This window comes from Monodon monoceros, unplaced genomic scaffold (assembly GCF_005190385.1).
Source record: "Monodon monoceros isolate NGI ecotype Baffin Bay Population unplaced genomic scaffold, NGI_Narwhal_1 Super_Scaffold_14, whole genome shotgun sequence".
NCBI lineage: Eukaryota > Metazoa > Chordata > Mammalia > Artiodactyla > Monodontidae > Monodon > Monodon monoceros.
This window is the reverse complement of record NW_021703770.1, coordinates 72,216,984-72,243,782: the sequence shown is the minus strand read 5'-3', so window position 1 is coordinate 72,243,782 and position 26,799 is coordinate 72,216,984. Positions and strand designations below refer to the sequence as shown.

The 26,799-nt window shown below is 42.9% G+C and overlaps 1 protein-coding gene across 1 annotated transcript in view; it reads left to right on the top strand.

The window, feature by feature from the left end:
• Positions 1 to 26,799, top strand: part of XKR4 (XK related 4) — a 321,461-nt gene that overhangs the window by 207,320 nt on the left and 87,342 nt on the right. Inside the window, exon 2 of the mRNA XM_029223043.1 lies at positions 10,372 to 10,571. Within this exon, the coding sequence (XP_029078876.1) occupies positions 10,372 to 10,571 (200 nt within the window). The remainder of the gene's footprint in view (positions 1 to 10,371; positions 10,572 to 26,799) is intronic.

Here is a 26,799-nt window from a genome sequence, read left to right as displayed (position 1 = left end):
GAGAGGCCACAGCAGTGATAGGCCCGCGTACCAAAAAAAAAAAAAAAAAAAAAAAGAGTTCATTGTTTTAGATGAAGGGGACCCTTCTTTTGGTAACACTGGACTTTTTGTATGTGGGTACAATTCCTAGGGCACCATCTCCATAGTTATTAGCTTGGTACGTGGTCATGGACGTTTTGACTGGGGTCGTCCCAAAAGGGGCCCTACATGTTGTTAGACTACTTAGGTGGAAGACCAGCCCCCTGCCATGTTTAGCGCTTTGTTTTTTCACATCCCATTCACTAAATTTTTGCAGACAATTGTGGTAGGAAAATTTTCTCTGGGTTATTAAACACAGTTGAGAACAAAGATTGCTGAGCAAATAGGATAAGGAATTCATTGTGTCTATGATGATGGAGAAAGGTCTTCTCCCCATCCTAACTCATCTCCATGAGCCACTCTGGACTGTATTCCATGTGAGCCCTCCCCAGGAGGGAACATTCCAAGCTTAGAACAAGTGCTAGCTGTCAGCACGGGAAGTTCCTCTGCTTCCCTCCTCCTGAGCTGATAGCACAACCTACAAAACTCTGGCCCGAGGAGCCTTTCAGCTCTCTGCTCTTAGAAATTAGGTGCTCAGGGTCAAACCAGCCAGTGTAAGCTTGGAGCAAGTGGACATTTAGTGTTCTCCTCTCAGCATCTGGCTACACGAGACACAGGTGATGCCTCCCTGGACAGTGAGGCTGCCGGGCAAAGGGATGGGCATCTGCCACTCACGACGAAGCTCTCCTACGCACCAGAATGAGGTAGTTTAGACCCAGTGAGTGAACACCTACAGTCCTTCTGTTCGCCATCTTTTCACAGCGCTATGGGGGTTTTTTTTGTTTTTTTTTTTTGCGATACGCGGGCCTCTCACTGTTGTGGCCTCTCCCGTCGCGGAGCACAGGCTCTGGATGCGCAGGCCCAGCGGCCATGGCTCACGGGCCCAGCCACTCCGCGGCATGTGGGATCTTCCCGGACCGGGACACGAACCCGTGTCCCCTGCATCGGCAGGCGGACTCTCAACCACTGCGCCACCAGGGAAGCCCAGCACTGTGTTTTATGTTGTCTAATTCTGCCAAGATTCTGGGGAGACACAACTTGAATCTCTTCTTCCCCTAGAATGGATGAATAAATAAATAGACAATAAAATTCTAATAAGACGACAATATGAACAGTAATAAAGTGTCTGAAGGAGAATGCAAAATCATTGTGTTTGGGCCTGAACAACTCTAAGAGTCCAGTGGTGCTGGTGAAATCGATCCCTGTAACGTATATCTGCTCGTGGACCTTTCAGGCAGGACCCCAGCCCACCCTGGGCTGTAACGTGGTACCCTGACCTGCCTCTCCTTCTCTCTTCCCTACCAACTTGGCCGCCCAATGGATGTGATGGGTCAGATGCCCCAGGCCTGTGGATTTTTCAGCCAACTTTTAAAAGTATAAATGGCTGTAAGTCTGCCCGAGGGAAGGATTAAAAAGCTGCAAGGCAATATCTTGTCTTTTAAATAGAATAAAACATTATACACATGCACACAATGGAACTTTCCTCATTTGTCATAAAATCAGTCAGTTCCACAGGGCTGAGGATAGAAGTTCTGAATCTGCCACAATCACTATTTCCTGAGTAATAAGAACAAATACTCTATTAATCTGTTTTTTTAAACATAGTTAATAATTTCTATTAGTATTCTTTCAATCTTTTGAAGTCTTAAGTTATACCATGTCAGTATTATGTCAAATAGTAGTCACTGCTATATTAGCTCCAAGCCGCCCTTCTCCATTTTAGCACATTGTTTACTATTAAAATGTTAGTACATTGATTTTACCATGAAATATTAGTATATTGGGACTCTAAGGAAAAAAATAATTGGGGGAGAAATGCTCCTTTTATTTTCTCTGAAGGCTGGGTACCAGTTGCTATGAGGTGTTCAGAGTGAATAAAGAATCTTCCTTTCAAGTTCAATAACTTTCTCATCTCTTTTAGCTGAATTTACTAAGTAGCCCCAGAGACCCTGGTCACACTGCCCGTTACAAGGAAACTTATTTGGTGGAGAAAAAAATTCTATTATTTCCTACTCTAGGTTTGAGGAATACATGAGAACTTGTTTATGTAATAAGTATCATTATGAGAGGTATGCATGAAAATTAAACAAAACAAAAATAACCATATCCCATAGGTAAATTTTATTTTCAGAGAAGACTAAAAATAAAATCAATCAAAGGGCCTTTTTATCAAACACAAGATGCCAACCAAGTATGCTTTCACGTTGTGTAAGCTCATACTGTATAAGAATGCTCTATACCATGATAGAAGCTCTTAATATCTTACTAGCACTAGAGTACTATTCTCCTCTGAGAACCCAAATTAATTCTAATTATCTGAGCAAGAGAGAGAGAGGTGGAAATACAGCTCACAGGTCAGATACATGTAGAGAAAGCCAAAGCCTCGTTAGTCTAAGAGGCAGTGTTGCTTTGGGGAAAAAAATAAAAGTATCGTGAGTGAGGAAAAGCTGTTGAGGTTCTTGTCCCATTGGAGGATTTCTGGGAGACCCTGAGGATATTCTCCATCTCTCTTTCCTTATCGCAAATATCCATGAAAGGCATAGGAGAGGCACGACACGCACACGCGCACTGGAGCGCTTAGGGGCTCTGGGTGAGAGGTGATCCCCAGGACGCTGTGAGGGGATGGCTCTGCAGCGCGGGTGACAGCGCATCCCGGTCCCCTCGGGTCAGCGTGGCTCAGACTGACCTCTTAGGGCTGTGACCTCTAACGCTTGGGTTAACCATAAGGTCAAGCAATGCATTCGTTCCCTCCTAACGCACATTTTTCCCCCCTTGGAATGATTGATGGGAAATAGAATCTAATTTTAAAACACCAGTCACTAGGAAATTTTCCCCTGTAGAAATATAGGACAGAATATTGTCATTTTTACTGTTATTGGCATAATGGAGACAACAGAAACTTGATGTTCTGGTGTCAAAACAAGGTTTTGTGGTCATGGCTGTTGTTTAAAATATTCAATGCAGAATATTTAAGATGACAAACCGTACAATTTCGTCCCTTGTCAGTGCCTACTGTTGATGAGAGAGAGAGAGAGAGAGATGATCGATAGACAGACATATGTGTGTGTATTATGATATATATATATATATAGTGAATGTATATACATATATAATAGTTACAGCTTTGCTTGTAGCCAGGCCACAGAAGAAAATACCAGTTGCTGGGATCAGTGTTTATTTATGTTGTTTCTTTAAAGCTCTTCTGCTCAGATTTTATTCTGCAGTTTTCAGATAGTAAAAATAACATCTGTTAACAGCTAACCTGTTTAATGTGCTATAAGAGAAAGAAAATGCAATATTAGAATATATACGCATAACATCCTCATAGCTGTTAATGATCTCTGATTCAGCTATATCAGTAGTTAACATTTGATCAAATATTATTTAAGGACTGAGGTATTCCTTGTAAATATGGACTATCTGAAACTTGTTATATACATCTCATTTCCCCACAAGTAATGTAAAGATTATCTCAATCACATTAAATTGTAGATTAAATACGTACTAGATATATAATTCTTGACATGCTGAATGTTTGGAATTTTCCTCCCAAGCTTATCACTTTTGCCGTGCTATGTTTAGGTCTGAAGTTGGTAATGTGAGGGGCTGTGAATTTAGTCCAGGTTGCTCTTTGCACCTGGAAAATATTGATGAAAAGGAGCTGAGAATTTAAATGCAATTTACATCTTCAGAAAATCAGTGGACTAGATTTTGTGTAGGTATGTGGAGGGCATGGGTTACGTGTGGGTGTCTTTGTGTGAGGCACGGTAGGGAGTTACGTAGATGTGTTTGTGTGTCTACATCTTCAGTAATGCTGAGGAAATTACAAAATTAAGATACTCTTAGGAATGAGATCATGTTGATAAGGTTGGTGCAGAATTCCTGGTGTCATTTTGTGATGTAAGGAAAGCCCTATCTTCCATTAGCATGCTCCACAGGACGATAAATTAGAATGACCCTATCAGGAAATGAGTCAGTCATACAGTAAAGTTGGCAAACATCTTCTGAACGTGTTCACCTCAGAGGAGGAGTTGGACACACCAACATTTCAGAGTGGGGTTTACCGGGAACATCTCCTGTTAGCAGGAATGAGAGCTGTGTGTTTAAGCCACTACCCTCTCGTGCTTACTGCATACTTCCTCCTCGATGACGAAGACTTGAAACTTTTTTCCTTCTTAAATGAAGGAAATTCATTGGTAATTATGCTAAAATTTTAACCATAAATATGGCTTTTTCTAAATCCTCCCTATATGAATGTCTTTTCATTGACATCAACTTCCTTGGTCACCTATGCCTGTTGGGTGTTATTTGTCTTTTTATTAATACAGCAAAGCAGAATCCCAAGAAAAAGAACCTTAGTGACGCCTCCAAGCCCCACCTGGACGCCATGCTGGATCCCTTTGACACTCAGGAGGCGTAGAAACTACCTTATTTCCCAGCAGAGTGGTGACCTTCTGCATATGCCCTCGGGGAGAACAGGCAAAGGCCAAATCCAGCGTGATGGAAACACTCCCCAGAATAAAATGCCGAAAGGAAACAAGAAGAACTGAAGACATAAAACCACCTGAATTTTTAGGGTCAAAGAGGTGGCCTTATAGATGAGCCCAGAACACTGATAACCTTGGTGTGCAGCGACATCCCTGCACATCGTGAACACAGCACGTGCATGAGACACATCTTCTTGTTTAGCGCTCACACAGCCGTGAAGGAGGTACAGTTCTCTCCACCTTCAGATAAAGAAACTTGGATCAGAAGCTAAGTGGCCATAAGAATCAGAGGGGAGAATATACTTCCCAGTTAAATCATAATAACACAGATGCCAAGGAGACAAGACTGCTTGGCGTTTGTCTTCAAGTATGCAAAGGGTCGTTTTCCAGGGACAGGCCGTCAGCCATCCTCCCCTCCCCCAGAGTAGACATGTGTTATAATGCGATGTGAAGGATCTGGATTAGACTAGGAGGGCAGCTCACAACCATGAACTTCTCGACTCTGTCTACCCAGTAGGTGGCTGCCAAGAACCATTCAAAAGCTAACTTGTGGGCTTCCCTGGTGGTGCAGTGGTTAAGAATCTGCCTGCCAATGCAAGGGACATGGGTTCGAGCCCTGGTCCAGGAAGATCCCACGTGCAGCAGAGCAACTAAGCCCGTGTGCCACAACTACTGAGCCTGTGTGCCACAACAACTGAAGCCCGCGCGCCTAGAGCCCGTGCTCTGCAACAAGAGAAGCCACTGCAGTGAGAAGCCCGTGCACCGCAATGAAGAGTAGACCCTACTCACCGCAACTAGAGAAAGCCTGCGCGCAGCAACGAAGACCCAACGCAGCCAAAAATAAATAAATAAATTTATTTTAAAAAAAAGCTAACTTGTGGAGTCACATATCAAGGCATCCCCTCGGCATCTCTGACCAGCCTCGTAAGTTCCCAGGCTCCACTGGTGGGTTGGGTGGAGCACAGTGGAAGCATCTTGTCAGATCCACTGAGTGAAGGTGCAGAGGCAGCCATGATGAGGGCCCTTCATGGAAGGCAGACAGCACAGGCTCACGTTGCCATCATAGCTGTCTACGACCAAGGGTGCAATTCAGCGCCTCCCAAGTTCCTTTGGTCCTGATTTTGATGCAGGGACATCTTACACAGCTGTCCCTCGTTGGGGGCCTCTTTGTCTCCTGGGGTTCAGTTTCAGACCTGAGGCCTCACGTCTACCACATCATTAGTTCTTACCAAAGGGATTATAACTTCTTACAGAATATTTCCGTTTTAAAACCTCTCCCCTTTTTGAAACTCACCTACGGGTGCTTAACACAAGAAGTAACTCCGAGGCTCTTGTCCTGGTAGCTATTAAAAACACAAACAAACCAAGACATCTGCACAGAAGAGTTAACTTGACAGTTCTGCTCCTGTCTCTGGAACACAATGACTTTTCACTGGAACACAAGTCCTTTTTCACGTCATTCTAAATTTCTGTGGGAAAGAACTCATGAGCTTATTCTTTTATATTTATTTCTCAATTCCCTATGCAGTTTACTAGATTAAAAGACACAATAGTTTAGCTTCTTTGAATAATCCCTCATCTGTCCCCATTTGTTAGAACTGAATGACAAATATGACCAGTCTTCCTTTGCTCTCTGCATTGATGTTCTGTCTCTAGAACAGCTGGTATTACCAGTTAGGTGAGAGGTGTTTGGGGCTGTTTGTCAACGTGGACAAAATTCCCTGCCCTGAGAAGTAAATTATTATGAAACCAGATCTCCCTAGAGTCAAACCTCTGGCTGTACGCTCTGGGGAAGCAGACGTGGAACTGCATGATACAGGTCAAATGTAGAACAAGAGCTGAAGCCCTGAAGACCTCTCTCAGGGACTCGCTCTACAACTGGAGGGCTGGTGTCCGCACAGCCCACACAGGAGATAGCCGTGGCAGAGGGGAAAGAACCTGACACTGAAGTACAGATTTGTGTTTTCATCCCTCATTCACGTGGGGCAACATTTTCGTACCATGTGATGTGAGGAACTGGTGGGAACAGTTGTGTCTCATGGTCCACATTTCTACTCACACTCATTGGGCCTCTTCTCTTCCAACCTTCCCTTCTGGCAGCTGATAAAGAAGGTGGTGAGAAAAAATAATAATGTGACAGAATGTGGTAAACCATTTACATATTGACAAGATGGAAGAGAACCAATTGTGATCGCAAAGCCTCTTTATTGTCATCGTTTTTCAGAGCACAGACTTGAGAAAAGCCCAAGCTGACTGAGCTGTGGGCATAAGACCCCTGATGTCCATCACTGCTGATTTAGAGAAAGTAGAAAACTCTCCTGATACTGTGTAATGCTCTAAATAGTGCTAATGTCCGCTTAATCACATAAACCATTGTGTGCTTCCAGCTGGAAGCAAAAACTGATATGATGTAGGCTCTTGGTCCGTCTCATGAAAATAACTAATTATAAAGAAATAGAATTTGAGACTCTCCCCCCAGTTCAACTTAACACACTTCGGTGAATCCCAGCATGAACAGAAAATAGTGCTCAATGGTGAGCTTCAGTGATGAGTGAGCACCCTCCAGCCTTGGAGGTCTGGAACAGAAGCCAGCACAGAAACAGATAAACCCACCCAGTGAGGTAGCTCCCGTGTTAGTGGCATGCACAAGTCGGGTGCAGGCAAGGATTCTCGGTTGGGGTCATCAAGGAAGGTCTTCTGAGGTGAGATACATTAGCAGAGCTTTAAACCACAACTGTAAGTTTCTGTAGTGGAGAAAAGAGACAAGGTCATTCTAAGAAAAGGTAACGTGAATGTGCAAAATGCATTTCAGGCCAAGAGTGCTACATATTAAAATGCACTTCTTATCAGAATGCAGGGCATTTTCCTCATCTTTGTGTCTTTACATATGTAGTTTCCTTGGGCTTTTTTGGAAATTTTTGCATGTTCTGAATTTTTTAAATTCTGAAATCTTTTGCACATTCATATTACCCATATATATAATGCTTGTATAAATATATATTATATATATAATGCGTGTGTTTTGGGGCAACCTTGGAATTTTTAAGTAGTCAGATAAAATTATTATAAGGACTTTGACTTTCTGGTCAACTTTCTTCAAGCAAGATGGCAACCTTTGTATTCAGTGACGTATAGGTGTTAAACGAGCCCCTGCGGCTCTGGTAACCCCTACCTTCCCCCCTGCCACTGTCCTGTACCATAATACTGTGATGGGAAGACAAAATCACCTTTTATTTCTGTTCCAGAATCAAATTTTCAAATGTGATTCATGGAAGGAATGAATGAAATGGAACACAAAGGAAAATATACAAACCAATTTTACGTAAATCAGTAAAAACTGTGGCAAAGCAGCTTAGGAATGTTGACCTACAGTCCACTTGATCAAGACACTTATAGCAGAGGAAAGCTTTGGATTCACAGGGAGGGAAAATATAACATAAATCCATATTATTTTAAAATTTTTATTTATTTTTTAAATTTTTATTTTATATTGGAGTATAGTTGATTAACAATGTTGTGTTAGTTTCAGGTGTACAGCAAAGTGATTCAGTTATATGTACACATGTATCTATTCTTTTTCAAATTCTCTTCCCATTTAGGTTATTACAGAGTATTGAGCGGAGTCCCCTGTGCTGTACAGCAAGTCCTTTTTGGTTATCTATTTTAAATATAGCCATGTGTACATGTCAATCCCAAATTCCCAATCTATCCCCCCCCATTACCCCAGTAACATAAGTTCGCCCTCTAAGTCTGTGAGTCTGTTTCTGTTTTGTAAATAAGTTCATTTGTGTCACTTTTTTAAGATTCTGCACAGAAGTGATATTGTTACACCACTCAAAAGTCAATTCTCGAGAGACAAGTGTTGGTAGGAAAGGAAAGGTTGCTTTATTTTGGAGGCCGGCAACCAGGGGGAAGGGCGGACTCCTGTCCAAAGGCCTTCCCCCTGATACTCAAGGAGCAAGAGCTTTTATAGGCAGAGGGAGGGGGCTATATGCAGAAACATGCACAGGCAGCTCTGACAGGCATCTTGAAATTGGTCATCGGTGGTCTGACCAGCGTCATCTCGATTGTTTGAGGTACAGGTGATCTTCAGTTCCAGGGTTGGTTTGTTTCCATTTCTCTGAGGCCAATTCTTGGAATTGTGGCAGCTTATGTCATGACTACAGCCTGGTCATCATGTAGTTAGTTACCTTCTTCGACCCGGAGGAGGATTCAGTATCTGTAAGACAGCTCCCAGGATACGGCTCAGAATATTATCCATAGCCCTTAAGGAGGAACTACAGGTCCTTGACTATGCTTAAGGACTAAACTTATTATTTGGTCTCCTAGGACTGTTTTCCTCTGTTTCTGCATTTTCTCACTTCTCTGATTAAACTTATTCTTTGGCTAATTTTCTTCCACAGACAAAAGGCAGGCGGAGGACATGGTGGGGGCGGGGGGGGGGAAGAACAATAGGGTCCTGCTCCGTTTCAGTAACATATGATATTTGTCTTTCTCTGTCTGAGTTACTTCGCTCAGTATGATAATCTCCAGGTCCATCCGTGTTGCTGCAAGTGGCATTATTTCGTTCTTTTTAATAACTGAGTAATAGTCCATTGTATATATACATATTACATTTAGAAGTAATTAAAGTTCCAAGTGCTGTGAAGGAGAAATTGAAGCATGTTCAGAGAGTGACCAGGGTGTCAGGGGACTTGGGGGGTCATGGGACATGTGGCTGGGGACACTAGGACTTTTGGAAGGGAGGGGAGGAAAGTGGAAATCTCTGGGGACTCTGAGGTGTCTTCCAGTATTAGAAAGGTTGTGTAGAAAAGATGAATTGGATTTGTTCAATGTGACCCTCAGGGGATGGATCAGAAACAAAGGTGATGCAGGAGGACCAGTTTCAGAAACTCTCTCCCTAACAGCGCCGGCCTGTTACTCAAGGACCCGATTTTGAGAACTTCATCACTATTCATAAGGAATGAGCACATCATGACCCAAAGAACAAGAAAGCCAGAGCAGTAATTAGATCAAAGACTATGTCACTTTACTTTCTTTGTAGTATCTATATACCCTCTTGTCTTTTCTCTCCGTAGAATAATTTGACTTCTTTTTCATGGTATTAAAGAACAAATACAAGTTTGTCAGAATAAAATGTGATGACCATTCAGAGACAGCATCTTTCACACCCAGCGGGAAATGCCACTGGCTTTCAGGATTGCCAAGCCTGCTTTCATTCTCATACTTTTCCAAACACTTTTGGAAAGTTAATATGCAATACTTAAGATTACCACATTGGTGATTATTATCAGGAAATTTTCTTGAAGCAGTGGGGTAATTTTATTATGGATTCAAGACACTGTTTTTTTCTTCTTTTGTATAGCTTTGAAATTTTCAATAGTAAAAGTTTTTGAAAAAGGCATCAGGAGTGTTTACAAACACATACGTCCTAGAGCTTGACTTGCATCATGCCCTTGGAGACATCCATCTGCTGAGGACCATTGAGCACATGGTGGAACTGACCAGGAAGGGTGTCTGTAGATTATCAAGGTGGAAAATCCCTTCTACACCTGTGTCTCACCTCCCTCTTCATATTACAATGCAGTGGAATGCTTTAACGAAGACAAAAATTGCAGTGACTCCTCAAAGTGAACCTTTAAGAATAAGGGCCAACTTGGGACCTTAAGTGATAAGTCACTAAGATAGTTGTTTCATGGACGTGCTTGCACATATATGGCGGTTTGCAGAAGAGAAAAAACAGCCCTGGTGTTTGAAGGATTAGTTATCACTCCGGTCTTTCTTTTTCTCTGTGTTTCCTTTCTAGGTATTTCCACACGATATACTTAGGTATTCGAAGTCGACAGGGCGGAGAGAATGGCCGGTGGAGGTTTTACTGGAAGATGGTCTATGAGTACGCAGACGTGAGCATGCTGCACCTGCTCGCCACCTTCCTGGAGAGCGCTCCCCAGCTGGTGCTGCAGCTCTGCATCATCGTACAGACTCACAGCCTGCAGGCCCTCCAAGGTAAGGGCTTGCAGCTCACTTTCTGCATTTGGGGAAAGGTGGTCGGCTCCTTTTCTCACAACCCGAGGACCGTTCCGTTACCCTTTGACGCAGGTCACGGTGCTCTGGGTTCTTGTCGGCCGCTTGACACCTGTATTTGCGAATGAGGCCTATTTTCTTCTTCACCATCACTTATCATGGGTAATTTACAGAAAGACTCTTTTGCCCTCAAGCTGCCCTCCGAGTAGGAAAGAAAGTCCTTATGATTTTACACTTTTGCTCAATATGGGAACAGAATCCACTGAAGCTTTCTGGCTTGTACGATAACTTCCAAAAATTTGAAAAAAGACCTATAGCCCTCTCTGATGTTGTATGTATATTAACTATTACACATATTATATACACTTATGTATAAATTTAAATATATAATACATACTTGAATATTAGGGTAATCGCCACCATTTCTTTTTGATATTAGGACACAAAAGGCGAGAGATCAAAGGAAACGATAAAGATTACCTTAATATTTTTACAAAGAAGGTCATATGGGAAAATGTTGTCAGCATTTAATAATGTATTGTTTATGTAGTACTAAGTTTTATAAAATGAATATTACAGTCGGATTCATATTTTGGGGTTTTGCCGTCCTGTTTGATCGTCTCATCAGTAAGACGATTCCGTTGATAACAGACCCGCCCCGACGTTTCCTTAGGGCCTGCTGCTGAACTCTTTTCTAGAAGCAGATTAGACAGACCAGTGGGTACACAGGTGACTACATGGCTGGGGGAGGATGGATAGGTAACAATTTCTGCATAGTTTCCTGGTAATTTGTCAATCCTGTAACGAAATAGATGTTGTTAAACAGGTAACGTTCTGTAATGTGCTCGTTTTGTTTCAGTCTCAGCAGAGCCTTGCTGTGACTCGCTGTATGTACTGGGCCATCCTCTCATCTGATCTGGTTGGTCTGGGGAATCTCTACAAGGTCCTTATAACTTTTTACAGCAAGGAGCACATAAGCCTGGGCTGGATACTTTACTAATTGGAGGGAGGGGGACGCATAGTACAGGAAAAGAGAGATGGAGTGTTTGCTGGTAGCCAGGGGCCCACTGATTTATGAAGTCCTGGCCCAACCCTGGTTCCACACGAGAACAGCTTCAGTCCAAGAAGTTTGAGAAGGGAGTCAAAGAGGTCCATGGGGTGGGAGCCTCCCATGCTAGTAAGCAAAATGGAAGAAAGAGAAAACGGATGTTAGCACAGAAGCAGAGGAGAAAAGCCTGGGGGAGGCGAGCTTTATCCACCTCCCCCATGTGAATTATCCGTGGACGAGCCTCTTTAGACGTGAGACACCACACGCTGCAGAGGGAGGCTCCGGCTTTGCTTATCTCACTTCCTCGCTGTGAGACCTGGTACAAGTCACTTAACCTCTCTGGGTCCCGGTTTCTCAAACTAAACTAGATGATCTCCAAACTCCTTGACAGTGCTATTCCACCACTGCATCCGTGAATGCTCAGTAAACTTACGGGGTCAGGCGTGTGCATCAGGAGGTGGTCTGTACGTGAGGATACAAACTCAAAGTCAACATCAAACTGAATCTCTGTCAAGTTCTCATCTCCAGAAGACCTTGGCACCCCCTTGGTATAGTTACACACCTGAGAACTCTCTGGAAGAGAAAACCCCAGGCACAAGTGAGGAGTGTGGCAAGCCACCTTCCTGGGTGGCCCGAGATTCCTGACGGTCTCTGCTAGTTTCCTAAAAGATCTGTAACATCACAGAGAAGTTTTTATCCTAAAGATGATGGAGATGGAGAAGGAAAGGAGAGGGAGGGTGTGAGAAAATGAGATCACCTTTTCTGTTTGAGAGCTTTATGTAAAGTTTTATAGAAAAAAAAAAACATAGAGAAAAGACAATTCTTTGTCTTTATCAGATTATTCATTCTAAACATAAGAATCAAAATATGTGTTTTTTGGAGTTGTGGCTCTTCCCGGATGCCTGGTGTCCCCAGCTTAGCGGCTAAGCTCACTGTTGCATCAGGTTCGCTACAGACTTTGGGAGCGGGACCTCGTCCTTGGCCAAGGCGAGCCTTGCTGTCAAAATCAGAGAGCCATGGGGAGAATATGTCCTGTGTCACTCCCAAGGTGGTCAAAAGACAGTTGGATGCAAAGATCTCTAGGATTAACGCAAGTCACCGAACACAGGATGAGGAATAAGGGCCACTGAGCTGATCTTACGGTTGCCACTGTTTAAGCAGGGAGATGGGCAGAAAGTTGTGTTAAAAGACCGAAGAGAGGAGCTACCTGACAGCAAACAACCACCACAAAACCTCCAGCAAACGAAGACCAGCTCAGGCAATGCCATCTCAATCCTCTTGCATTTTGAGGAGAAACTTATCTGCAGAGAGAGCTTCTAAATTCAACCCTCTGCTGACAGATGACCCCCCTTACAAATGAACCAGCTTACAAATTAAACTGATGTGAATTATAAGAACTGAGCCTTTCCTCTCTAGGAAAAGAAAAATGAATGTGATAGAACCGAGTCTGACGTGTATTTTCACATATCTTTATGGTAAAAGATTCTTAAGATTTATATGTAAAAGCACAACTTTCTGTAATGCATGCACATAATCAATGGCATGAAAGCTGTGAGGTATCTGCAAATAGCTCTGAATTCAAATCTTCAAAATATTTTTATTTAGCAGGTAAGAGTGGTCTTAAGTCTGCAAGTTATTTCCATAAATGACTATGTCTAAAATTATTATTTGTAGGACAGAAAGAAAAATGCTTTTTTAATCCGATTTCAACCATCTACTGCTCTCTGATGGACACTCTTTTAAAACAAATTAAAAAATCAAACAAGAAGAAGTACAACATTTAACACTGATGCTGAAAAACTGTGTTCCCCTTGTGGAAGTTGGTGTAGCCCTAAAACCCTGTCGGCTGTGAAAACCCTTTCTCAGGGCTCCTTACTTATTGAATAATTAAGTCAGAGAGGCCTCGCTGTACTGGAGGCCAACAGGCTCAGCGGAGAGCTAAGTAAAGCATACTTGTTTCTCGGTTTGTCCTGTCCCAGGAAGGAGAATTCAGCTCCTGTTCTGAGACCAGGAATCAGGGTCGAGCAGAAACTTAAACATGAATATCCAGTTCCTTCCACTCCACACTGCCATCTTTGACAGAATTGCTGCTCTCCATCGAATCTGGCATTTCCCTGGGAACATCTGTCTCTGGAGGGCAAGAAATACTCAGGGAGTCTCAACTGTACCCGCACAAGTAAGACAGCACATGGAACATGAGACAGTACAGCGGCCTGTGCTTAGAGCTTCCAGTTTACACGGCGCTATGTTTCCAGTCCAATCCCATATCCCCACCTGGAGAGAGCGAGCGAGACAGCAAGGCAGGCAGGAAGGACAGAAGGAGGGGCAGAGAGATGTAGAAGGACTGTGTGTGGTAAGCAGAGATGGGCAAAGCGCTTTGTTGGTTAGAGGATGCAGCCCTCTGTGTTAGAGATGTAAGATGCGGCCCAAGGCCTGTCAGTCCTATTTTCAAGCAACATCTCAAACCCATCCAGGACATTTGATTCTATCTCTTATAGATGGTGCAAGCAAAGGTAGAAGGTTAACTACCTTTTACAGACCAAAGTTACCCCTCCTTATAAAAGGGCTGGCTGGGCTGGAGGGTCTCTGAAGTCACTTCTAGCTTCGTGATGCTCTGAGCACTCGGCTTTGGTTGTGTAGACCAGCTGGCGGAGAGGGTACTGATTCGTGCACGTACAGGTGTCCACAGGTCCTGCCTAGCTGGCAGCGTTGCTCAGAGCCGCGCCATGGGGTGGAAGCCCGTGGGGGTGGAAGCTCCTCGGAGCGGCCCGGGGTGCCGTGCGGGGTCACCGCGCACACACCGTGAAAGCGTCTCAGCCAGAACGTGTGCACGACGGCCCAGGCTACATCCAGCACAGTCACCTGGCTCTGACGGCCAGGTGCGCACGCCCGCGCTGCAGAGCCTTCGTGTAGGAACAGCGCTTCCTGGAAAGAACCATCTAAAACAGAAGAAATCGGGCTCTCACCAGATGCAAGTGGGTGCCTATCTAGCAGCACAATTGTTTCCACTTTTTCCAGATGGCTTTAGTTCTTCATTTCCAGTTTCCACCTTTACTCGCCATTGTTGGAAAAACTCTTTTACACTCCCTGTGTGTTTAAGCTGTGATGCACAGAGTGAGTTAGGAACCATTGCTTTCCCACAGGCCGTGTGCCCAGGAAAGCTTTGCTGAGCAGGAAAAGACACCTACACCTACCTCGATTCCGATTTCTTCGTATCCAAAACCGCCATGGTTGCCCGTTTTGCCTACAGTTTATCCTGAATACTTCACGAACGGAAGAAAGCAAAGGGGGCTGGAAGAAGTTTCTAATTATTCTTTTCCTGTCTTGCATCCCACGAGACTACAGGGAAGTCAAAGGTTAAGGGGCTCTCCTTAAACAAACACGATCCCCAGCCAATTACGGTAGGAGACACCTTGAGTGTGACAACTGCCTCCTTTGTCATATCCTGATGAGGACTTTTAAGACCTAAACCACTGGATTTCCAGTTGATCCATTTTATGGTAAAGCAGGTGGAGCCATGCCCGGCTACCTTCCCGAGGCTGAGGTTAGAGAAGGAACCCATCAACCCCCAGGCCCAAGTCCTCTGTGCCGAGTTCCTGTCTCTGCACCCGGCGCCACCCGTGGATTTCTGCAGGGGAGGGAAAATGCCGGGGAGAGAGTCAGCCTGTGAGTGGGACTGTGTCCCGTCCCTTTTGATCTGTCTGTTTTTCTGTCGCTATTTTCGTTAAGTTCATTAACACATTTATCGAATGTCTATTGTGTGCATGATGGTGTGTGAAGGGCTGTAAAATCTGTCCTAAAAAAAATTCACCTTTTATTAAAAGTTTGTAATGTGACATTATAAAGAACGTGACAAAACATATTTAGAAAGGCCTAACTCATCTGGGTGTATTTCAGAAGAGCTGTTCCGTCTTCTAGATGGGATGAGAGAAAACGAGAGCAGGCCTAGGTCCCCGTCCCACACAGAGGGACCACGCAGCCCCTGCTTGAGCCCGCTCTTCACTAGAGGGCAGTTCACACTGCATCACAGACACTACGTGGAAGGCGCGTAGTGCCTTAGACCATGGAGACTGTGTCATATTAAATATATCCAAGCAGCCAAGTTTGGCAACTGCTACGTCTCTCTGAAACGTCTGACCACAGATGTCGAGTGGTCACTCAGCACTGTCAAGCATCTGACATTGTTCCTCCTTGAAGTTCACTCTCCTGCTACAAAACTCACTGTTTCCTTCCTTCTTCTGTGTCCTCACACTTCCATCTGCCTCCATCACTTCAAACCACTGCTTTCGCTTCCTATGTCAGTGAGAAAACAGAAGCAGTGCAATAAGAACGGCTTTATTTTCCCACCGCTAACCCCACCTCCTTCTGCACCCATCACCTGGCTTCCCTCCGTTTACTATGGGTAAGCTGTGCCTGCTCTCATCTCTTGATCCCTCTTCTTCTGTGCTGGATCCCGTGCCCTCTCACCTACATAAGCATCCTGTTCATGAAATTACCCTCTCTCTCTCCTGCATTATCAATTTCTCCTTTCTACTGGATCATTGCCGTCGCACATAAACAAGCACACCGTGATAACTCTAATCTTTATTTTTTAAAAAATTGTCCCATATCACCTGCTACCATATTACCACAATTAATTATATTTTAGTGCATATCGAGCTCTTTCATGTTTCGTATATATTACATTAAAATAGAATTAAAATATGGGTACTATTTTGTAACCTCCTCTTTTCTGGCAGTACATCATGAGTATATGTCCATGACGATGTATGTAATTCTACATCATTTCTAACTACTGCGTGATTTACTAGCACATGGATTATCTTTTTCTTTTCCACTAATTCCCTGTTTTTGAAATGATGAGTGATCATCTGTAGTCACCATAGTCAATAATCCTATGATAATCCTATTATAAACACATTAAGAAAATCTTTACAGCCTTAGTTAAATACCTAAAGTGAAATGGGTGGATTTGAGGACAAGCTTGCGGGCTTGAAGGCTTTTGATACTTAATGTCAAACTGGCAATTTTAAAGTACGTTTCTTGAGAGTTCTGCAATGTCTCAACTTTCTGATCCAAATGCACAGGAAGTCAGTGAGGGCAATAAATGTGACAAGGACTGGCAATGGGACAAATCTTTTGAGATTTGGGAAAGAGCTCTTCATGGTGCCCATTGGAATAGGAAGGGCTTAATTCCAAGACGTGTCCTAGTTTCTTCCCTTGTTACTTCACTGTGCCCACCACGTAAACTTTAGTTAATCTGTTCAATAAAGCAGCAGCTCATTTTTGATGAAACAAAATTTTAAGAACAGCTTCATCAAAGACTTTTAATTTGAACCAAAATTGTTAGGAAAGTAGACATAGGTTCCTCAAAACACATAACAAAAATCTGACCCAAGAAAACTTTTAAAGAGCTAAACCACACAAAAATTATAAAACAGCAGCCTTTACACTGGACAGTTGTGATTTCTTTTGGCTTTATGGATATGTTAAATGTATTCAACAGTCGTTAGTGTGAAGGCCCACTGGGTATTAGAAAAAGACAGCACGTCCTCCCTCCCAGGTGCTGACAAATTCCGTAGAGGCTGATGTGGGTGATGATGTCACAGCAGAGGCTGGCATGCATTCCTTCCCGGCTGCATGGACCCTCTGCTCTGGGCCCATTACAAGCAGTTGGTGGATATTCATTGAATAAAAGGAAGAATGAATGTCTGCTGGGTGACAAAGCCCTAGGCTAGGTGTACTTGATACAAAACCAAGTGGCATAGCCGCTGCTCTCAAAGAATTCAACCTAAGGGAAAAGAAAGACCAAAAAATTGTTATTATTCAATGTGCTCTATACTGTTGGTGGCCATGTTAAGGCCCTTTGGTGACATAAAATGATCTCTTATAGAAAATGATACAGATCACAATAGCCAAAACATGGAAGCAGCCTAAATGTCCGTCAACAGATGAATGGATAAAGAAGACGTGGTACATGCATATACAATGGAATACTACTCAGCCATGAAAAAGAATGAAATAATGCCATTTGCAGCAACATGGACGCAACTAGAGATTACCATACTAAGTGAAGTGAGTCAGAAAGAGAAAGACAAATAACCGTATGATATCACTTATATGTGGAATCTAAAATATGGCACAAAAGAACCTATCTACAAAACAGAAACAGACTCATAGACATAGAGAACAGACTTGGCTTGCCAAGGGGGAGCGGGGAGGGAGAAGGTTGGCCGGTGAGTTTGGGGTTGGTAGATGCAAAAGATTACATTTAGAATGGATAAACACCAAGGTCTTACTGTAGAGCACAGGGAACTATATCCAATCTCCTGTGATAAACCATAATGGAAAAGAATATTAAAAAAGAATGTATGTATGTGTATAACTGAGTCACTTTGCTGTACAGCAGAGATTGTTGCAACATTGTAAATCAACTATACTTCAGTAAAAATAAAAAAGAAAGAAAGAAAATGATACACAGAAAGTAGAAATGCGGTGCCGTCTGACGTCAGGGAATATTGGAAGAATCAGGGAAGTTTTCATGAAAAGAGCAGCCTTTGAGCTGGGTCACAACTGAAGCCTAACATTTTGTCATGTTCAGTAAAGAAAAGATAGCAACCTGAACAAAACCAGAAGGGGGAGGCCAGTGGTTTTGTCTACACCTGTCCGTTCAGCGATGCTGGCGGATAACAGTCTCCTCAAATGAATGGGACTGTTGGTGTTACTTGTGGTACATGATTCGATTTGTTCCTCATACTTGAAAAAGATTTCTAGTAGCAGGGTAAATCCTGCATATATACTTAAAAAATACACATATTTTTCTCTACGTCTTACTTTGCAGCCTGTTTCTGCATCGTTCAGTGTTTGGGGGTTATCAATAAGTCAGTCAATAAAATAGTAAACTACCAGTCTGCTTAATCAATACATATATGGAGTTGAATTTTAAAGACCCATCATCAACATCTTTGTAAGAGACGCTCACACACCCGACAGGGCACGTTGGCCGCACTGCTCCTCTCTATTGAAAAGTATTGGCAGAATAAACGATGGGTGTCATGAGGGTAAAGATATTATTGATCCCTTTATTTCACATTCAATAGCCTCTGAGTCATGGTACCACTCCAAGTTATACTTGGAAGAACAGAGAGAAGCTTCATTTGCTGATCGTTGATTCAAGTGCTTGAAATCAACTCTGTGTGGTAGCAGCCCCCAGCACAGCTGTGAATAGTTTTGAATTTGAATCATTTTGAACATAATATGAAATAAGGGCGTGACTATTTTTAGGTCCTACTTAATTATCTCCAATAATCAAGCATAAATCTTGGTATTTTTCCACTCAGTATTCCTTCTCTCTCCCTCTCCTTCTCAGTGAGATGTGAGTGAGCATGGGTGCGTGCTTGTTCAGGCCCTGGGTGATAGACTGGGTGGGGTGAGGGTAGCTGGTGAGCAGATGCGAACAATTGCACACGCCTGGCTTGGGAGAGCAGCAACTTGGCAGAAAGTTGCGGAGAGGTTGGTGCAACAAAGAAGCAAACAGACATAAGGGCTGTCTGCGGTGAATGATGTCCCCAGACACTCACTGTTCCTTCGCCTTTCTTGTGGCTTCCTTGTTTGCCAACCTCCAACCTCCCCAAATCTTTCAGTAATTTTTCAGCACTTTGTACCTTCAAGGCGTCAACTTAAAAAAAAAAAATGTACAACGTAGGAGTTGTGAGTTTAAGTTTTATTCAGGGTGATAAATAAATTTAGATAATTTAGCTCCGAGGAAACTCTTCCAAAGAGGTAGGAAAGGAACCAGGATGGATATGATTTTTGGCTGGGAATGCGTGTAGTCCAGCATACATCCTGGTAAAATGGTACTTCTGGTCTTGAAGAACAGATATCTCAAGTTAATGATTTCAGTGCTTTTCTATGTATAGAAGATGCAAGAATCTGGGTTCATTAAAATTCTCCCTGAGATACACATCTAACTATCTAGGGGACTGTTTTTCCGAAGCACAGAGCGTCTCATCCTGACTTCACCCTGAATCTCTCCCAGGATGCACTGTCCCTCAGCTCTGCGGTGACTAACGACTGAATCCCTGTAGAGCTGGGTGATGAGCAACGCTCTCTGGGCATTTTCGTTTGTTTACAAAGGAAACAGCCGCCCACTCACCTGACCTTTACCCCAAACCCAGAGCAGGTATTTACTTTGAATATTGATGTACTGTAATTGTTATTTCTAAAAACTAAAAATAACTACCGTGAATAGTAACCCAGATCCTCGCTGAACACAGTCAAAGTGAGGTCAACTTAATAAAAAATTCAAAAGTGGCTTAATATGGTATTTTCCTAAATAACTTTTTTTTTTTTCTAGGAAGCCACAGACACAGTTACACGATCAGGATTTTCTGACCCAATTCTGATTGGGTGGGTGAATGAGGGAATCGCCCACAACCGATGAAATAGTTTTCGCTATGAAACCTCTTCTCTATGACAAATGTGTGCCATCACAGAGCGTACAGTCGAGTCTAGAGATCTTTTACGTTCATTGGGCAGCTTGGAGTTAAACTGGGTTTTGAAGCAGTCCTTAGACATGGAGGCTAATATTTTCTTGATGACTCAGCAGGAATAAAAAACTGGGATCATTTCCTGTTGACTGATTTAAGAAAGGTCTTTTTTTTCACCGTACTGCTCACTCATGCATGGGAGCCTATATGTATGCAATCGGGAGGGATGAGATCCCATCACACTGAGCCAGATGCAAGCAGGAGCAAAAGGGAGCAACTGATTCAATTGGTGTGTAAGCATTCCTTAGTATAAAACCACATGGAGATTCACTCCCCGAAACTCACAAAGAGCTTCTGATTGCGGAAGGACAGGCCTGCTGAGAGCTGCCTGTGGAAGGTTTTGTCAGCACTTTCATTGTGATTCTAAATTTCCACAGCTTTCTACTCAGCTGTAGAAAAAGTCCAGAGAGTCCGTGAGGCTAAGGAGACTCCAAACCTCCAAAACTTTTCAAACATCCATAATTTTATCACCTCACACACCTGGACCATTTATAGGGCGTGAAGTTCTCCAGGGCAGCGTTGAAGTGTAGGCCTTTCCAGTGTGTAGGCTTCTGTGAAGGCAGATACCACCAGATTTTTGTTAGCTGAAACATTGAGTTAAAATTCAAATTAAAAAAAAGCTAAAACACATCTGCTAGTATGTAAAAAGGCAATAGATATTTTTAACATAGACTCTTGGGATAAATGACTGAGTAAATAAATGCATAGATTTTTAAGTTCACAGATTTTTAAAACTCAATGCAGATAAGTGAAGAAGCTATTAAAGAAAAAGCATTTGAAAAAAATTTCATTTTTTTTAATGTTTTGTGAGCCCAGAAGAAGACATTTTTTCCAAATTTAAAGATGCTAGGGAATTTTGTGAAAGAGAGGGTACTGGATCTTAAAGAATGAGTGAAATGATTTTGAACGTAGAAATGTTTGGGAGGCAGGTCTGCTGGGCCCTGAGGAGAAAGTCAGAGCATGAGGTGCATGTGTTGTAACACTACCACTTCCAGAAGTAGGAGGGGAATGATTTGAACTTGATCTTGAAGCTTGAGGGTCCTGAACATATTTGTCCATATAAGGTCCAGCAACACATCTCTCAATAATGGAACACAATGTCTTAATTAAGACCTGAAAAAAAATCATCATTATTTATTACATTATTTACTGAACAAACATTTGTTGAGTCCCTATCCATGGCAGGCACTGATCTGAATGCTAGAAGAATGATGACCAAGACCGGTCAGTGAAGCAGAGGAAGTAAGAGAGAAGTGGGATAATCAGAAGAGCACAGTGATATGGTAGCCAAGGCGGTTATTTCAAAAGAGATGCTCATGAGGGACCAGCCAAGATGAGAGCTAGTCTATTAGACTCTATTAGTCTATTAGGCAATGATGACATTGCTGCCATCAGGACCAAGCTTAGGAAAGAAGTAAGGATTGCAAATTAGAGGAGAAAAAATCATGGCAGCAAGGTAGAACTTCTAGACTATAGAAGAAAGAAGAAAATCAGTGAAGTGGCTAAGAGGACAAGTTTCAGGAAAGAGACATGAATGTAAGACATAAACCATGTGGTGAACGGTAGGCTTGAGTAGCAGAGCAAAAGCAAAATCTTTATCTAATCCAGTTCCTGCTCTCCTACCCTAGTAGTTAACAAAGGTTAGTGTGAGTTAACAAAGGTGACAGTAGCAGGTGGGGCTGGGACCAGAGCCCAGGGTTCAGGGCTCCTCTCATGGATAAAGGACCCCAACGTGGAGACATTCCATCATGAATGATCTTTTATGTTTTCACTCACCTTGTAGCCTTCAGTGTATTCCTTAACCACACTGAGAATTTGCTTCTCTGATTGAAAAAGAATTTCCTGATCTAAGTCGCCACGTTGTGTTAGAATCACATAAACAATGAAAAAGACCTTAACCTCCTCTCTGGCACTTGGGGGTGTCAAGTGGTCCACGTGGGCCATCTTCTCCCTTCCTTCCTTCCTGTCTCACATGGAGAAGGGGAAGGGCACCCGTAGTGTGTTTCTAAATTTGCCATGAAATGAGGTTTCAAAATTCACATTTTCTTTCTTTTTTAAATGGATGTAAACCCATTTAAATTCATTTTCCCTAACCTTGGAATTAAATCCGAGCCTGCTCTCCCCCTGAGCGCTCTCTGTGGCCTTGGTCACTTCTGCCCTGCACAGCCAGTGCCCACTGCCCATGTTGTGATCTTGACTCTTAACCTCAGAGGTGTCCCAGTAGGGTTTTGAAACCTCAGGGATCTTCCAGCAAATGCCACTTAGACTTTGATCTGTCCACTGACCTATATTTTTAGCGTGAAGTACTTTCAGCCTTGACGTGTTTTGAAAGAATATACATTTATGAGGAAAACAAATGTGCATTTTCTTTACATTTTCCAAGCACATCGTCTCCACGCCATTAGACATGGAAACTAATCTTTTTTCCACAAGCTTATTAGCATTCATATTTTAAGTTTTGAGATATTTTCTACAGTCTAAGAAAGTATGAGATTCCTATAATTGGTGGTCGTATTTTCTTCACTTTTTAATAGACTTTATTTTTTAAAGCAGTTTTAGGTTCACAGCAAAATTGAGGGGAAGGCACAGAGGTTTCCCATATAGTCCCTGCCTCCACAGAGGCATGGCTTTCCCCAGTATCAACATCTTCACCAGATGGTATGTTTGTTACCAGGGATGAACCTATATCGACACATCATTGTCACTCGAAATCCATAGTTTACGTGGGATTCACTCTTGGTGTTGTACACTCTGTGGGTTTGGACAAATGTATAATGACATATATCCATCATTATAATATCATACAGAGTATTTTCACTGCCCTAAAAATCCTACGTTCTCCTCTTGTTCATCCCTCCCTCCCCCAATCCCTGGCAGCCACTGATCTTTTTACTGTCTCCATAGCTTTTCCCTTTGCAGGATGTCATATAGTTGGAATCATACAGTCTGTAGGCTTTTCAGATAGGCTTCTTTCACTTAAGTCATATGCATTGTTTAAAATCAGGTCTTTATTCAAAATCAGCTGTCCCAAATGATTTCGCCTCTACGTAATAAGCAAATTTAAGGTTATGCAGCAACCTTCTTTTGCTCTGAGGTGGGTTTCTTTTCTGTGGGCTTCTTTTCAGCTGCCGGTTTCTTGGTCACTGCAGCCTTTTTTCCCACCAAAGGCTTCTTCTGCTTCTTAATGCCAACAGCCTCCTTTCCTTTCTTCCCCGCCCCAGGCTCTTGCCTGGAAGCCCCTTCTCATCTGATCTGGCTTCTAGTGCTGTTGCTGCCCTATCCATCCGGATTTTGTGGTACTTGGCCTGGCGAAGAATCGTGTTCCGGCGCGTGGTCTTTGCATGTGGGTTTAGCTTCAGCGTGACTCTCAGGCTTTTCGGTGGACTCCTTTGCGGGACTCTGATGAATCCTCTCGCGTGCTGCCCGGAGAGCTCTTTGGATCTCTGGGCTTTTCAAGGTGCTGCTAAGGTCTGTACTGAGCCATGTGCATGGGGAGGTTGTAGTTACTCTTGAGGGGAGCAGCTTTACGCCAAGTGCCATACAGCTCATCTAACTTGCGGAAAGCACTTTCAGTCCAAATGCAGGAGCGAAGCACATGCCCACCTGGAGCAAGTTTCAAAAGGTTCGGTTTGCTCACATTAGGCAGAGTAATTCCAGGGATGTTTCTGAAGGCCTTGATGATGCGCCGATTACAGATGACGCAGGGTCCCCTGCGCTGGATACGACGACGGTTTCTCATTTTGCCTTTGCCAGGTCTCATTTGCTGAAAGGCGTAGACCTTTTGGGTATCATTCCAGGCTTTAAGTTTCTTCAGAAGCAAAACAACCTCCTTGGTCTTCTTGTAGCCTTCATCTTTATCTTCAACCACCAGAGGAAGTTCAGGAACTTCCTCTATACGATGACCTTTAGACACGACCAGCGCTGGTAACGCCGAGGCAGCCAGTGCAGAGCAGATGGCGTATCGCTTCTGCGTTGTATTCACTCTGCGGTACTAACGTCGCCAGGTCTTGGTTGGCGCAAACATGTGGCCCCCACGACACATATTTCCAAGAGCATCCTGGCCAGAGTGGTGAGTCCTGCCACCTTGAACCCTGGGAATTCGAGCCACAGCTCTGCCAGTACCCAAGACTCAGCACTGGTTTGATGACCTGCTAATTCACTGACAGCATAGGGCTGTCTGTTGTTTTTGCACAAGTTGGTGTGAACAAAGTTCAGAATATCTGGTCGAATGGGAGCCTTGAACACAGCAGGCAAAGTGACATTTTCGCCAGATGACTCCCCCTTTTCGGAGTACACTGATATCAGTGGACGAGCACATGCCAGGGTGGGGAGAGGAGAAGGCCGTGCTCCTCTCAACCTGGCGGCTCCCACAGGAAAATAAGTCATATGCATTTAAGGTCCCTCCATGTCTCTTCATGGCTTGTGCACTGAATAATATTCCACTGTCTGGATGGGCCACAGTTTATTTATCCATTCACCTAATGAAGGACATCTTGGTTGCTTCCAAGTTTTGGCAATTACGAATAAAGCTGCTGTAAACATTTGTGTGCAGGTTTTTGTATGGACATAAGTCTTTCAATTCCTTTAGGAAAATATCAAGGATTATATGATAAAAGTATGTTTAGTTTTGTAAGAAACCACCAAACTGTCTTCCAGGGTGGCTGTACCATCTCGCATTCCCACCAGCAATGAATGACAATTCCTCACCAGCATTTGATGTTATCAGTGTTTTGGATTTTGGCCATTTTAGTAGGTGTATAGTGGTATCTCACTGCTGTTTTAGTTTGCATTTTCTTGATGACATATGATCTGGAGCATCTTTTTATATGCTTTTCTGCTATCTGTATTTCTTCTTTGGTGAGGTGTCTGTTAAGGTCTTCCACCCATTTTTTGAGTTGGGTTGTTGTATTTTTTTTATTGTTGAGTTTTAAGGGTTCTTTGTATATTTTGAATAATAATCCTTTATCAGTTGTCTTTTGCAAATACTTTCTCTCAGTCTGTGGCTTGTCATTTTCTTTTTTTCTTTTTTTTTTTTTTGCGGTACGCGGGCCTCTCACTGTTGTGGCCTCTCCCGTTGCTCCGGATGCACAGGCTCAGCGGCCATGGCTCACGGGCCCAGCCGCTCCGCGGCATGTGGGATCTTCCCGGACCGGGGCACGAACCCGTGTCCCCTGCATCATCAGGCGGACTCTCAACCACTGCGCCACCAGGGAAGCCTTCATTTTGTTTTCTTGATGGTGCTTTTTACATAGCAGGAGTTTTTCATTTTAATGAAATTCAGCTTATCCATTATTTATTCTATGGATCATGCCTTTGGTGTTGCTTCTAAAAAGTCATCACTATACTCAAGGTCATCTAAATTCTCTCCTATGTTATCTGCTAAGGGTTTTATAGTGTTGCATTTTGCATTTAGTGTGATCCATTTTAAGTTAAGTTTTATGAAGTTTATACGGTTTGTGTCTAGATTCCATTTTTGTTGCACGTGGATGTCTAGTTGTTCCAGGACTACTTGTTGGAAAGACTATCTTTTCTCTGTTGGCTTTGCTCCTTTGTCAAACATCAATTGACTACATTTATGTGGACCTATTCTAGACCCTCCATTCTGTTCTATTGATCTGTTTGTCAATTTTTCACCAGTATCACACTTCTTGATTACTGGAGCTTTATAGAAAACCTTCAAGTTGGGTAGGGTCAGTCCTCCAACTTTGTTCTTCTCCTTCAGTATTACATTGGTTGTACTGGGTCTTTTGCCTCTCCACATGAACTTTAGAATTAGTTTATCAATATCCACAAAATTACTTGCTGGGATTTTGATTGGGATTGAGTTGAATCTATAGATCAAGTGGGGAAGAACTGACATCTTGCCAATATTGGGTCTTCTTTTTTTTCTTCCATGAACATGGCATACCTTTCCATTTTTTTAGTTCTTTGATTTCTTTCATTAGAGTTTTATAGCTTTCTTCATATAGATATTGTACATATTTTGTTAGATGTATACCTTACTATTTCATTTTGGGGGGTGCTAATGCAAATGGTATTTAAGGTAAAGGGCATGATAGACTGCTTCTCAAGTTATAACACAATATTTGAAAGTCATAATGCCTAATGACAATGACACTTGTCCCCAACCTCCACCACCACCCAGAGGATGAGAGAGAGATGCAGGCTGCCTCCTCAAGGAACAGAATGGAGAGAGAGTTCAGATTCAACAGACTGTGTTGTGATCTTGGCTCCACCACCTAATAACTTGGAGCTGTGACTCATTTCGCTATTTGTCTGCATCTATTTCTTCATCAGAGGAGTGGGGAAAGCAATCCCTACCTCATAAGAAAGGCACCTGGAAGAATTTTCTGAGACATTGTGAAGGACAAATGCCCTGAATCAGACCCAGTATATGGCAGGTACTCAAGAAGCATCCTCTTACATCACATGGGAAATAGTTAATTCTGATGTCTTGGTACAAACAATGAGAAAACAGATCATTTATAACTAAGATATCAACCTTACTACCAAGACTGTACTACCAATTCAGGGAATCAGGAATACTACATCACTGCTTCTTCCTGGAAGGAAGGAAGGAAGGAAGGAAGGAAGGAAGGAAGGAAGGAAGGAA